The sequence below is a fragment of the Pezoporus wallicus genome, unplaced genomic scaffold (genome assembly GCF_028554395.1).
Source record: "Pezoporus wallicus isolate ANWC-B61680 ecotype Strahan unplaced genomic scaffold, APGP_CSIRO_Pwel_v1 contig_3817, whole genome shotgun sequence".
Taxonomy (NCBI): Eukaryota; Metazoa; Chordata; class Aves; order Psittaciformes; family Psittacidae; genus Pezoporus; species Pezoporus wallicus.
Window position 1 is genome coordinate 6,301,688 of NW_026635157.1, and position 14,889 is coordinate 6,316,576.

General features: G+C 42.5%; 1 protein-coding gene across 3 annotated transcripts in view; it reads left to right on the top strand.

Moving 5' to 3' along the window:
• The first annotated feature begins 625 nt into the window (after window positions 1–625).
• The window catches only part of TXLNB (taxilin beta), a 34,008-nt gene continuing 19,744 nt past the window's right edge, over window positions 626–14,889 (top strand). The window contains exons 1-5 of one of the 3 annotated variants that reach the window (XM_057407246.1): window positions 637–744; window positions 5,234–5,329; window positions 5,409–5,825; window positions 7,778–7,869; window positions 11,644–11,814. In XM_057407246.1, the coding sequence (XP_057263229.1) occupies window positions 5,423–5,825; window positions 7,778–7,869; window positions 11,644–11,814 (666 nt within the window). In that variant the 5' untranslated portion in view covers window positions 637–744; window positions 5,234–5,329; window positions 5,409–5,422. Of the gene's footprint in view, window positions 745–5,233; window positions 5,330–5,408; window positions 5,826–7,777; window positions 7,870–11,643; window positions 11,815–14,889 lie in introns of all 3 variants that reach the window. The other 2 variants (XM_057407255.1, XM_057407237.1) reach the window with 2 other exon arrangements.

Here is a 14,889-nt window from a genome sequence, read left to right on the forward strand (position 1 = left end):
AACAAGGGAAGTTCAGGCTAGGTATAAGGAGAAACTTTTTCAATATGACAGGCAGGCAGGAGAACAGGCTTCCCATGGAGGTTATGCAGTCTCCATCCCTGGAGAATTTTAAGATCAATGTAAAGCCCTGAGGGACCTGAGAGATCACAGCAAAGCCTGCTTCAATCAAGAAGTTGAACTAAAAACCTCCTGTGGTCCCATCCAGCCAATGACTCTATGATTAAAAAGCAGACTGGTTTCTAACAAATCCTGCCCAAATCCCAGGTTCACATCATGGAAAGCCATCCCAATCTTTCTGGTACAGACAGGAAAATTACACCAAATTTGACCAATCCATAGTCAATACAGACAAATTTCACAGCACAATGCATCAAGACATTGAAGGATTAAGACTTAATTTTGAAGACTAGCAGCTGTGTACAAATCCTTCCTTTATTTTCTCTCTCTGAGGGCCCTAGTCTTGAATCTCTCATGTTATCTCTGTTGGAGCAGGGAATAGCCAACATAGCTGACTTATGCTGCCAGATAGCAGGCAGCCTCCCAGCTCGCCTATCAGAGCCGGTCCCCTGCAAAGCACAGTGTTTGCTCCTGCTGTGTCATTCTGTCCTTCCCCCCTCTCTTGGTCTTCCCGACCCTCTTCCCTCAGTGGCAGAATTAAAGTACCAGTGTCCTGTTGCTGCCGTGCCCTTGTCTGAGCTTTCTGATTGACTTTTTTTTCTCTGCTCAGCTCTCCTCTTTGCTCCGGTAAGTCTGATGAACAGCTTTCTTGCTGTCATTGTTTGGTGGCATGGTGCAAGGGCTTTAATCTAAGTAAAGTACTTACTTTTGGGACTGTCAGCCCACATTTTCCAGGAATAGCCTTAAAAGCCCGTGTGATGTGTGAGAAAAACAGGCAAGTATTTCAGGCTGTTGGTGAAAGTAAGAAATGCTTCTCTGAAGAGAAGCTGACTTTGGTAGAGCTTGCCTTTAAGTGAGACTGGGGCTATAGCTGACTTGTCACAAGAGTAAGTGATCAAGACTCAGGTACGGCATGAGAGGCAGGGGACTATAGAAAGTCTTTTGAGTCTGGTTCTTTCTATGCCTTTAGAAAAACCTGCCATGAAGCCTCCAAATTTTTGTTCAGTTTCGTACTAGAAAACTGTGCATAAATCATAAAGGTTTTCAAATGTAGCACACAGTTGATAAAGCTGCTTTATCTCCGATTTCTGAAGTAATACATAGGACAGTGCCTAGGCTATAATAAGGCACTTGTGTTTTTCTGGAGGGTAACTGGAGCTACTGTAGCGTGGGCCATTCCAGAGCTTCATGTTTGCCGCTTTGAGGTGTTACTGTAGTAAAGTCTGGCGTCATGTAGAGGTAAAATCTCAGATTTTATCAACATATGCTGGCTGGTGCAAGTGTATGGAATGCTTCGTTTTAGAGAACTCTGTGTGTCTGTACGAGAATTTTGAGCGTAAAGTGCTAAATACCAACACCCATTTTAGAAGCGCTTAAAATAACTCCTGGCTGCAGAGCAGGTGCCATGTGTCCTTCTGCTGGATACACGGGAGGCAAGAGCTAAATATAGTCTAAGTCTGTAAACCCCCTAGAACTTCAAGCTGCAAGAAGGGAAGGAGGAAGCAAATCCCAGAAAAGAAGGAAGGGGAATCACTCTGTTTAAAAGAAGATAAACAAAACTCTGCAACAGCACGTAGGACAATCTGCAAGAGAAGCTAAGGACATGTGTTCTGTGTTTTGTGCCTCGCAGCAGGGTCGGCTCTTTTGGTGCCGACGCAGCCCAGGACAGGCATGTTTTTCCCAGCAGCAGAGGAATGGCTGCTGCAGCTCTGCTAAATCAGGCACTGGTTCTTGCTGACTGACCTTTTACTTTGGAAGTACTGGCTGATTTCAAAGCAGAGAGAAGGCAAATTGTGCCCTAATGTGAAATGTTAAAGGATACAGAAACAAATTAACACTGCATATTACCAGGCTGAGCTTAGCCGCGCACCTTTTTCTGTTGCCTTTGAGTGCAGCTGTGACTGTGCTGTGCGCTCAGCCCGGGTTTGTGCCACTGGGGCCAAACACAGACGGCTGCTGCTGCGAGCAACAGTCTCACTGAGGGACGGCAGGCATGGCCATGAGTCCTCCTACAAAAAGGCATCAGCCTGGGACCAGTGTCACCTTCCACTTGAGACCGGAGGTCACCTGTGCCCCAAGGAGCTCCACTGTCATGCTGGGTTATCCCAGAGGAAGGAGAAGGATGGAGAAGAGCCGCTCCCACAACGGAGAGGCGGCAACACCCTCTGATTCTAAGGGGTGTTTCCACTGGAGGAGAGGAGGGGCACAGTGACTATCTGTGGGCAGCAACCGCAAGTGTCTGGGATCAAGTTTCAATCCAAGACACTAGGGCCGGGAAAGACTGATCTCAGACTGTGGAACAGGTCCAGGATTTGGGACTGCAGGAGGAAAACAGCAAACAAGATGCAATGCTCAGACTCGGTGAAATAACTGGTCAGTCCCCACAACCCTTGCCATAAAACAGGATAAGGCTGTGTTGGAAATTCAGGTGCCTGTAGACAACTGTAAGGGTAGCAGAAGTCACAAACTTCAGGAGGCAGATAGTCTAAAATTGGGCAGGTCTAAAATTCCTGGAGGAACCAAGGAATTCCTCTTCTGGGCTCAGTCACCTAATTTTTCGGCATTACTGTGTCTAAGACAGCATATAATGTAAATACTTTGTGTGTTGCTGAGATTGGCACTAAAAGTCTTTTATGGCCTGATAAGGAAGAATTCCTGATATACATCAAGGTTAAACAGGCTAGAGGACTAGCACGACTGGGGCTAATAGCAGTAAAGTCTCCCAGCATTAAAAGCTGTTAAGTGGGCTACTTTCAGCAGATGAGAGCTGCCCTGTCTCCCTAAATGGAAACTCTGTGAGGCATGGAAGCCATTATGCAAAACAAGGTACAGAAGTCTTAATGTCATGTTGGTGATTGAAAGTAGTTATCAGTCATCTGCTTTAGCCTGGAGAAGAATGGAACAAAGCATTAAAATAGTAATTTTAATGCATGTAAATACAGTCCCTGGTATGACCCTGCAGGTTGGCACCCTTGGGTTAAAGGTTCATTGCTGGGTATTTCTGTGGCTCCTGCCCACTCACCTGCGTGCTGATGGCCTGAACCTCAGCAAATGTGAATTGCCATAGTTTCAGAAACTGATTATAACTAATCCCTTTCTAGCCAGGAATGTATGTTAGGAAAGGTTTCCTGCAGTGCCTGCTTTTAAACATCTTGGGTCCTTGATTCTAAACATCCAGTTTCTCCTTCATTCATCCATGGTTTTCCCTTATTACTGAGAAACACCGTGCATAAATTATTTGCTGTTATTGACTTAAAGCCTACTGTGTTTGCAGGCATGCTTCGTGATTCATGTAGGAGGAAACCATTAGCTGGACAGTGCTGCTCCATAAGCAATGCAGTTGGGAGTTGGGAGGCAGCCAAGGGAGAGAGCTGGGGTGCAGTGAGAACTGCGTTCACTTGTGCCTTCTCACAAAACAGGGGAGATAGCTGGAAGAGAAATTAATATTTGGAAATGGAGCGTTTAGTGATCCTGTTCTCCTTCTGTGATGAATGTTATGACAAAAATAGCTAGTTTAAATTGGGGATATACTTTGTGAGACTTTTGTTCTGTCTAGACAAGAGCTGGTGATCCTGAGTTTTTTAGCTGATTGATTGTCAATTAGCTCAAATTACTGAATACAATTATAAACATTAGTCTGAACATGTCAGAAGTAATCATATATTTTGTGGAGCTTCTAGTTTAGCATTTGCAATAATCTTACTGACCTTGAATTATTTTGCAGTCAATTAACTTCAGTTAAAACAAGATCACAAACTAGTCTTACACTCATGCTATCTGGAATTATTTACCTAAATTGCACATGTAGGGTCTAATCTTTCAACATAAATTAAACTCAATGACGTCAAATCAGGTGGATGTAATTTCACAATCACTTTGCAGGGATAAAATGACCATGCCGCAAGCAGGAAGGAACAAATGGGATGAGTCTGTCTGGCAGGGTCTGTGAGACCAGGTCCAGGTGCCTTCCCAAGCATTCCTGCTGGCAAGTTGTACCTTTGGAAGAACTGCAGGGGTATGAATTTATAGCTATCAGTTTTCAAGCACATCTTGACCCCCACTCAAAGCCTTCAGTTATTTGCTTGAGACATGATAACCATAATATTTGACTGTATTGACTGTATGCCCAGTCAAATAGCTAGACATCTTGAAAAACGTTGCCTTAGTGATGGCCATCACTGTGGTTCCAGACATCACTTTGAGTGAAGAGAGTTTAATACCAACCACTGAGTCATGTATTACAGTAAATTACATCTCTCTTATCAAAGACTGCCTTTGCACAAGTCAGTTTATGATTTTGAAAGCCGTAGAAATTTACACGCCATCCACAAACAGTCAGAGATGCTGTTTCTGCTGGCACACACCTTGCAGGAGCTGGGATCAGGTGCCTGAGACACTCTCACTGACACCCTTATCATCATGTCCTGGGTAAGCTGAAGCAGCCTCCAGAGGAACACAGAATGGGGACTCTGTATTCACCTGGCTGAGTGCAGCCACTAAAAGACATGAGAAAACAGAAGCTTCCCTTTGCAAACTGGGAACAAATAAGCTGAAATTCACCCCAGAAAATACCAGACTATCAAAACCGTGTTACACCTGGTCAGTTTTACCTTGCTGTGATTTATTCTATATTTTGTACTTTGTCAAACAAGCTGTCAACAGCACGCGTCAAGTACAAGAGAAGAGTGTGTTATAGCTGCTTATCTTGTTCTTTGCCATTATTGTGACAGTACCAAGCCAAGACTCTTGCAGATCAAGCACCATGCTGAGCTCTCCAAGACCACAGAACAATTTTCAGTGCACAGGTTTCATTTAAAATATTCCTCTTTTGTACTTATTGATTTAAGATGTGCCGATGGGAGAGAGATGGGAATTGAAATTGATATAGCTGTGAAGTGAAGCTGCCCATATTGGTAGACAGTGTTGCAGTTAAACAGATCAAGAAAAGTAAACATGTGGCAAATAGTGTGTTTGGGGAGGGAAATTGTATAAATGATGCTGGTGTCATTTTGTGTGTTGTCACTGGCAATGGCAATAAGAGGTTTTGGTTTTCACGTATTAGATTTGGGCAGGCTTTTCTTCTTGGAATGTATGTAATTTGCTTTTCTCCCTGTAGGCAAATCACCTCAGTTGTTTATTTAAGTGTGACATATTTATCAAGCCAGATCCAACAGATGAGCTGCCATCCCAAATTCCACACAAAATCACTCAGGTGCTGGCCAGCCTCTGGGAACAGCTAGATGACTAATTCTGTGTGTTTTTAAACTAATCCTCCATTTGTTTGCTGTCAGGTACAGCACCAACCATGGAAAATGACCAGCCTCCCGCCTCGACTGGGCAGGACATCCAGGGGCAGAGCGGGGGTAAACCTGCCCCTGGCTCTCAGGCCCCTGCTCCAGCACCCATGGAGCAACCAAATGCCTGCCCTGAAGCGGCTGTGTGCGATATCTCAGAGGAGCTGAGCCGGCAGCTGGAGGACATTATTAAGACCTATGGGTCTGCTGTAAGCCTAATGGAGAAGGAAAGTGCCACTACAGAAACTGACAGGCCTGAGAAGGGAGAGCCAGGCAGCATGGAGGATGCAGAGTATGAAGATGTAAATGAGGAGAGTGAGAAAGAGAAGCTGGCTCCTGGGGATGCTTCCAGTGCAAAAGAAGCCGGTGGCAGCAAGGAGCAAAAGCTGGAGAAGAAAATCCTGAAAGGACTAGGCAAGTACTTGCATACTTATACAGCCCTTCTGTGAACAGAAGTAAAAACTCCCTGGTTCTTGCTTTTCCCAGTGTTAAGCCGCTGCCGTGGATGATACGGACCTCTAGTTACCACTGAAAATTACAGCGGCTCTTACAACCTTTCTCTAACTGATAGCTATCTTCAGTGGTTACTCAACAGATACATGTAGGCTGTGTCAGATATTATTCCTTTTAAAAAGGCAAAATTTGGGGATTATCTCACATAATTCTGATGTACTATTGGGCTGCCCAAACTAGTTAGCCAGAACTCTTGAGTATGATGACACACTGTGGAAGGCTGCTTCTTAGACAAAGGAGAACCTGGTCTCTTGTTTGTGCATCAGTAAATTTGTTTCTTCCCCTGCTTCCTCAGGTATTATTTATCACCAGTTATAACGGTGCTAATGGTGCTACTGTGTGGTGTGGAAATCTGCAGAGCAAATTCACTGTTATGCCCGAGTTGCCTTTCGTCTAGCAGACCTCCAGACTCATCACAGACTATATGAAATAAGCCAATAAGTTTATCTTCTCGAAGTACAGTGTGTAGAGAGCAGCTCAGCCATGGCAGGGCTCTGTTAGCTGAGCTAGAAAGAAGTCTCAGGTTTTTGTAATGTCCTTCCCACTGGGCAGCCGCTAGAGAGCAATGTAGCTACATCCAATCTTGGAAACGCGAGTCATCTGCCTTTCTACATTTAACTCAGGACAATCTTCAAGACTGTTTCACGTGACAACCCAAACCCAATAGCAGACTAATCCTATGGGAAAAATCACTAAAGGACGTTCTTACAGATAAGGGATTAAGCATAGGACAGAGCAAGGATTTTTTTCGCCCAAACTCCTTGAATATCCAGGAAAAGAAAGCTAATCAGCTTCCACTGTTTTGGGTTTGGTGCAGTTGTTAGGACCTCTCTGCTATCAGTGAAAACACTACCAAAGCTCAGTTTTCCAGCTGCAGTTGCAACAGTTTTCACTCCAGGGTTTTATTTAAGCTCTTTTCAACTTGTTTATACTGGTGCGGTAGTGAGAACTGAGTGTGAAACACTGGATTTTCTCCACAGGCAGTATTCCTGAACTGTGCTAGGCCTGGAGCAGAAAAAGTCCAACATAAAGCAGAAAACAAATTTGCTGTCGCAGCTTCAGGAAAGAGGAGCATATAGGAAAGCACTTTCGAGCCCCTGTCATCAGAGCCATCCTTATCTCCAGGGACACCAGGAAGATTTTGTATTTGATGAACAAGTAGTGTTCAAGCTTCAGCTCTTACGCAGGTCTGGAATGAATACCAAGAGGTATCAGAAGAGAAGCAATACATAAATGGCTATATAGTGATTTAGCTACTCATGCCCAGATAGTTATTAGACTGTCTCTGGTACCTGTACTCTCTTTGTCAGGTCAGGGAACTGATTGCACCCCTATCATGTAGTCCACCTCTGGTGTGTAGTAAGTAGTAACTGCTTCTCTGAGTGTTTCCATCAACACCACAGTCTTCATACCTGACTTAATCTTCCTCATGTCTTGTACGCGTTGAGCAGCACAGGAGCTGAGTACACCAGCTTTGATCAGTTTTTGCCTGCAAATAGATCTGATTTCAGAGTTTCCGTCCTATTTCAGTCAAATGTGCCATATATGCGATCCAGTAATGTCGCAAAATTATTAAATGAAAATCAGAGTTTACAGGACAAAAGCATTTCACAGCCAGTTCTTTTGCTAGAAGACAGCGCATTACTGAGGTCTGAAATGGAAGATTCAAGCATGTTTGTTCTTATGGGGAGAAGAAAAATCCAGAAATTTGTTGCAAAATTTATTCCTTCCTTCCAAAATGCCTCATTTCTCATGGAGTTTTTACAGATCCATGCATCAAACAATTTCATAACAATACATGAGCTACGAACTACCTCTACTATCACATCTCTGCTGCTTTTTTTATTTTTAAGGGAAGGAAGCCACCTTACTGATGCAAAGCTTGAACAAGCTGAATACTCCGGAGGAGAAGCTGGACCTGTTATTTAAGAAGTATGCTGAGCTGGTTAGTACAGCATTGGTTCTTTTCTGTGCAAACTGTTTATACAGGAAGGTATAAAAAGCATATGCTATGTAGCATGGTCAAACCTCATGTAGTGATAGCACCTGTGCTGGTAATTATATCCCAAAATAATTGTCAGGGTCAAATAATCAATTATGGGTGAGAAGGAGAAAAAAAGTAAAACATGAGGAAAACAAGCTGGACTTTGGGTTAAAAAACTGATGAGGCAGAATATTTGTACTTAAAGGCAATTCTGCTAAAACAGCTCACACTGGAGACTAGTGTCTCTGCTCCCACCTTCCCCTTCTGCAAGGAGTTTTACATACCTCTGCATGCGAGCATTGCTTTAAACTGTGTATCAGTGATTTAACCAAATGAAAATAAATCAGGGCTTAGTAGAAAATGTTAGGAAGCAGAAGGTCACAAAATGGTGAACTGAGGCTGATCATGACAGAAACTACAACACAGTGAAATGAAGAGTCAAAGCCCTTGCCACCATGTCATCTCTGTAACACTGCCACCTCCCTGACTCTATTCTTTCTATACTTAAGGTGGGTTATTTTCAGATCAAGTGTTTTCTTCTAGTTAAAGGGCTGTATGGCCTTAAGCTGTGGAAATCTTACAAATGAGAAGGCCACAGCATTTTACAGTATGTGGAGTGGTGAAAAATGTGCTAAGCAGAACGTTGACTTTGTAATTGGTTTTATGCACAGATGTGTCCATGCCTCATCATGTGTGTGAAGTTCAGCTTTCCCTTTTTTCATGTGAAATCCTCTGATTTCATAATATGGTCTCAGGCTGTTTATGGTTTAGCTCATGCTTAAAGGGACTTCATTCCCACAGATTAACTGAAATGGGTCTTCTTCCTCTATAATGTACTCTCCATTGCATTCAAATATCACTGAAGCACTTTATAAAACAGGGGCCATATTGCCCTGTGGGAGAAAGGTGCTAAAAGAAAATGCTGAGTATTCATTTTTGACATCCTGGGCAATGTGACTAAATTAAACCACTTGATAAATACAACTAAAAGCTTGTTGGATAAAGCCTGAAACTGCTTACTTAGCATGCCTGAGGGGTGTAGTGTGGTTAACAACCTATCAGCAGTAAGCTGCAGTAATTACCACTCTTTGCTCCCTCTTATTCATCCCCATCACACGCTTCAGGTCACTTTTTGCTTTTGCTGTGTTGTTTTCCAACTGGATCAGCTCCCTGGCTGGGTGAACCCTGTGGTGACACAAACACTTACTGCAGCACAGCTCAGGAGAAGGTGCAGCCATGTGCCAGGCTGAGCTGGGTGCTGGCAATGGCTTCAGCCCTGTTAGTACTGTTGCTGCTAGCTGTGGTTTAAGATGCTCTGCTTGGGCACACTATGCAGCACCAGCACTACCCCACAGACTATATACTATTTAACTGCTAATACAAGCCCCAGCACAAGTCTATAGCAAGGGCTACCCCAAAAGATGGAAGACATCAGGGAAGGCAGGGCTAGTGTGAAGGAAGCCATTCCTGCAGGGACAGGAAAGCAAGTCAGCATAGCCTTTTGGATACCAGCTGTGCCATGCTTCTTGCCATTAGAGAACATTTTATTCACTAATACTGGTGTAGGCAGAATGGTTGGGGCTAGTAAAGCAGGCTGTGCTTTACTTCAGCTTTTTTCTACAAATAGCTGTTGCAGAATTGCTTGTAACCAGCTTATTTTCAGTGGTCTTGAGGGTCTCACAAGTGCTGGGTGCAAGAACTATGCCCTAATAAATAAGCGTGTTACCATTCTCTTCAGTGGGATCAAGATAAAACTTTTTTTCCTAAGTGGAGAGTTCACCTCTCTATGTCAGCCTTCCAAAATCAGAATTCCTTCTATTTGTAGTTAGGTTTAGCCAATATTAATTATTCTTAAAAATTTATCATTGGTGGCCCTTTTGTCATTCATGTTTACCAGTGAATTCTCTTCTTCAGTACAAAAGTAAGACTATGTCTGAGACATTCCTGAGAACTTTAAAATACAAGCTTTTAGCACAAGTCATTTCTGTGGGGGTTAAAACAAGAAAGCAGAAAATGCTTGGAAGACTTCTCATATCACAATTAAGACCTACTTTATTCTAAGCCCCCTATCTCACACAGCTTGAGTGAATCGTCTCAAATTTGGATAAATCATTATCCACTCAGCACAGGCTGCACATGCAAAATATGAAACAAAAAGAACCCTATTTGTGTGTTTTTAAAAGAGAAAGGGCCAAAATCAAGCTTATAAAGGAAAAAAATGTCAGCCTTCATTACAGAGAAGTTATTTTTTCCCTACAATACTAGAAATATTATTTCAGCTAGTGCAGCTTGATTAGATGCAAAAGCCCCTATTCTGATCTATGGGGGTAAACCCACACAATTACACATGCTGAAAGTTGGGCATAAACGGTAAATATACTCCAAGCTGGTGATTGCATTGTTTCGTAGCAGGCCTAGCTGTGATTTGATTGATAATACACACAGCTCTCTACTGTAAGCATAAATTACAGAACATCTGCAGAAAACAAAACCTCAGGCAGAGAAAGTGTAATATATGATGGCTGTTGACCTTCTTCTTTGAGCTGCACATCATTCCCCTGCACTCACAAACTTTCCCAGTCATACTGGAGTTAATAATACTAGTGGTACCATATTGCTAGATGATGTTATCTTAACAGCAACTGTTATTATCAAGGTTTGCACACTGCAGCTCATGTGCTGCTATTTTTCAACCAAAAAACAGCTGGACTTCAGAAATATCTCGCAACGTATGCACGCCTGTAATACAGCAAGGAGGGCTGCTGTGTTTTGGAAAGGGAGAAAATCTTTGAAAGCTTCAGAGATGAAATGCTTCTTTGATGTGACTGTTATGGTGTTAATATGCAATGCAAGGAATTTTTCCAAAACAGCTAGTAACAGGCACATGCTAGAAGAAATGACTGGCCTGTGTGGGGACTGGTGGTAGCAATTCTGTTGATGCCCCTCATTCCCCTTCCAAATACACCTTCCTCCCTGCCAGCTGTCTAGGGAAGGCAGGAGCCATGCACCCACAGGAACAGCAGGTTTCCAAGTGAATGTCAGGGATTGTCCATGTTTTCTTTAGTAATTATATGGAGCCAAAGAGCCCAAAAGAGGTTTGATTCACCATAACCCACCCACATTGTTGATGGCACCTCCAGGAACACAAGTGATGAGTGCTCCCCTGTGCTCCTGTGAGGAAGAGGAGCCTGGGAAGAGGAGGTGCCCACTCATCATTTTGGGGAACACTTCCCTCCAGAGCATTCTCCTCCATCAGCAGCAAAGACCCCACACAAACAGCATCCCAGGTTTCCAGCACCTCTTTGCTGGAAGCTGTTTCTTTTTCAGGAAGCTGCAAAAACAGAATGAGCAACTCCTGCGTTGTCTCATGATCTGGAGAAATCTCATCGTGTAATGCACTACCGGCTGCTCAAGTTCCTAACATTGACGCAAAGATAAAAACCTCACAGGTGTCCTTCAAAGAAGTTCAGATCAAGGAAGGAAAGTCTGAAATGGTGTGACAAGTGTGTTAAAAATTATGTTCACCCACCCACACTACAGCACACTTGGGACTGTTGCAGCAGTGGGCTTGCAACTCCCTTCAGGTCGCTCTCTCCTCTCCCATTAGTGCTGATAAAAACAGAACATTTCCTAAGCGGTTAAGAAAGTGTAAAGACTTTCCTAAAACCAAATGAACTAGATTTCTTTTCTCTCCTGTCTCTCTTTCTTTCATTTTAATCCTTGTTCCTTGCCCAGCTCGAAGAACATCGTGCTGAGCAAAAAAAGCTCAAGTACCTGCAGAAGAGGCAGGCCCAGGTCACCAAGGAGAAGGACCATCTACAGAGTGAGCACAGCCGAGCCATCCTCGCCCGCAGCAAGCTTGAGAGCCTGTGCCGGGAGCTCCAGAGGCACAACAAAAACCTCAAGGTGAGTAGTGGCCTTATCAAGATACCTGGCAGTGGGGGAAAAGACGATGCTGATGCCTTCCGTCTTGCTCTAGTACCAAAACAAAGAGACATTTTCATCTGCACATGCAATATATAATTATCCATATGCTGTAGATTTGAGGCCCATTTATGCCGAGCCCTCTTTATTTCTTGCTTGGAAATAGCCAAGCATTTTTGGGCTTTGAGTTTGCTCACATTAGCTGTGAGTGCCCGTTGCATTATCAGGGAGCCCAGCACAGAGAAAACCAATGGTGCTAACAGACCAGGCCATGGCACTGCAGGTGTGAATGCATGTGCATAGGCAAAATAACAGCTTTGCTCCAGGGGATTTACTGAAGGCTGGGCTATGTTTTCATGTAATTTGAGCAGTTGGGCATTTTCAAGTGGTATGTGAGGGTCAGTCAATCAGGACATTAACCTCAAGACATCAAACCTCAAGAAAAGAAGAATGCCAGCACTTTTTGTAGAAGCTGTTTGGATTACAAGAATCAGTTCAAAAAGGAAATTTTCAGGAGTGTCAAAAGGCTGGGATCCATATGCCATGTCTTGCCTATTGCTTGGTGCATCACATCATTTAAATGTGAAATTTATAACATGATTATACTTCTTGAAAAACTTTAGGTCCAAGAAATATATTTCTGTTGTGATCCTCCTTTTTTCTGGAGTACATGTTAGTGATGGTGGTGGTATTATTATACAAAAATCCTCTGCTTTGATCTATTCAAAATCCTTCCTTATGGGGATATAGTTATGTATAAAATTATGCATATGAATTGTCATGAGCAAGAATTTCACCTGATATAACCTCTATTAAGTGGAATGGATTTTCATTCATTTCCACCAGCTCAGGAGCAGGCCTTCAGGCTCTAAATCTGACTTCCATTGTACATTGGTATATAGCTGGGAGGGGGCACAGCCACATATACACTCAAACTGTGCACCAGTAGAAGGACAAAAGCAGTATAAGAGATAGTTAGGAAAACTAGAAGCAGATCTCTGTGTGCTCAGTTATAGTAGCACAAAACTGGTAGCGCCAATTAAATTTGTGTCTGTCATTGTACCAGACCTGAACCGTACACCTTGATATTGACCCACACTGATTTACCAGACTTTCTTTGGGCAAAATCTTTCAATAGATATACAAGCTAATTTTTAAGTAATTTAAGAGTACAGTGTACAGTGCTTTGCATAGACTTAACTGAGGTTTCTAAACGAACCGTATCAGTGGAACAAATCAGTGGAAACTGGATTATAGAGAAAAAAAATTACTATGTTTGTAAATTTGTTTGGAACAGGACTTGTTGAATTCCTCACACTATTGCCCAGATACCATAGGCTTATTAATCTCACTACAAGAGTGCATGATTTTCCTCTCTCTTTGCATATAAATACTTCATTAAACATTTCATCTTTACATTTAGAGAAGCCTTTCTCCAGCATCTTTTCATTTGTTGGACTGTTTTACTTTGGGACTACGTCTCCTAAACAAACCTATCAATTTCAGACGCAGTTCTGGTTTTTATCCTGTACCTCCACCAGGTGAGCCAGGAAAGGTACCTGAGCTGATCAGGTAGCAGGAAGAAGTGTTCAAATTTTTGCCACTTCTTTCTAAGAACTTGGAGACTTTCCAAGAAACCCAGAATATTAGCTTTCCTCTGGTTCCTATGCTTTCAGTGTAAAAAACTCCATAGTTAAATAAGACAGTAAGACAAAATAGACTTGCAGAATGAATGAGAATTAAATTAATAAACAAAAGAATTCAATATCTTTATTTGGTTTTGCCTCTAAGAATTTTAACAGAATTCTTGGAATATTTGCCTTTAAGCTTTAGCTCCTGGAGGTCTGTGCATCTCCAGAATCTCATCTTCTGTTTATTTAAATTAATAACAATTTCTTCCACTTATGACTGTACTGAGAGGACCCAAAACAGTGGAGTCCATTAAAGATTATTTTTAAAATCTTCTGCTTAAGTAACTTTTACTCTGGTTTTGGCAGGACTGAAAGCTGATTCAGAATTTTTTAACGCTTGGGATTAACACTTCTGATTATGCTCCAAAGTGTAGGAGATTGCGTCATTTCAATAGCAAAGGAGAATCTGGCCTGTCCAGATCACGAACCTCCTCTGACTTACCATGTGGTACATTATATGCACATCACGTCATGTAAATGTCATCTTCACTCGTCTGGTGTGTGGAATTCCCATTAACTGGGTATCAGTGCAGCCAAGTGGTGAAGAATATGCAGTGTGGATCTGCACTGAAAATCCACAGGACAGATCAGAGAAGAAAAATTTCTGGTTAGTACTGGATACTGGCCTCAAACTCTGACTTATTTACAGCCCAGCTATCCAGCTTATTTCTTTGCAGCTACACTTCACAGCAGAAAACAGATGTTTAATTCTCCTTCCAATAAAAGTGGAATAAATATTCGTGAAATAGCAGAATGTGTTCCCACTGCAATAGAGAGTAGCTCTGGTAAGACCAACAGCAACTCCTTTTTCTGCATGGTATTCATGTTCTGTCAATTATCTCATAGTTTGGTGGCTACTTAGCATCTTGTAGTTACATGAACATCTCAGGTCCCTTGTCCTTCCTGCTATCGGGCATTAAGCAATGACTTTCATACAAATGTCGTGGAAGTCAACAGCTTTGATTATAGGCTCAGCTCCAAACTGGCTCAGACCATGATGCCTGGGAATGAAGAGAATGATTAATTGAAAATGAAGAGTCTGCACTCATATCATCTCAGCTGATATGGCTTCTGCAGACAAACAGTCTTCTTGAGTTAGTTACCCCAAGGAGGCATGAAGAACGGAGACAATCCTGCCCTTCTGTTTGCAAATTATCACACATTCCAGTGATAAACCCCAAACTGCAGAATATCCTTGTCTTAATTTTGCAAGGTTTTATTCAATGCATTTTTATGTTTTTAGCCATAGATCACAAGACTGATAGGAGTACTGCAGTAGGACACAAGAATCTTTGCTACATCTTTGATAGGATAGGTATGGATCACAAAGACTAAAAAAGGGCAGAGGAAAGGCAATAATGGTTTT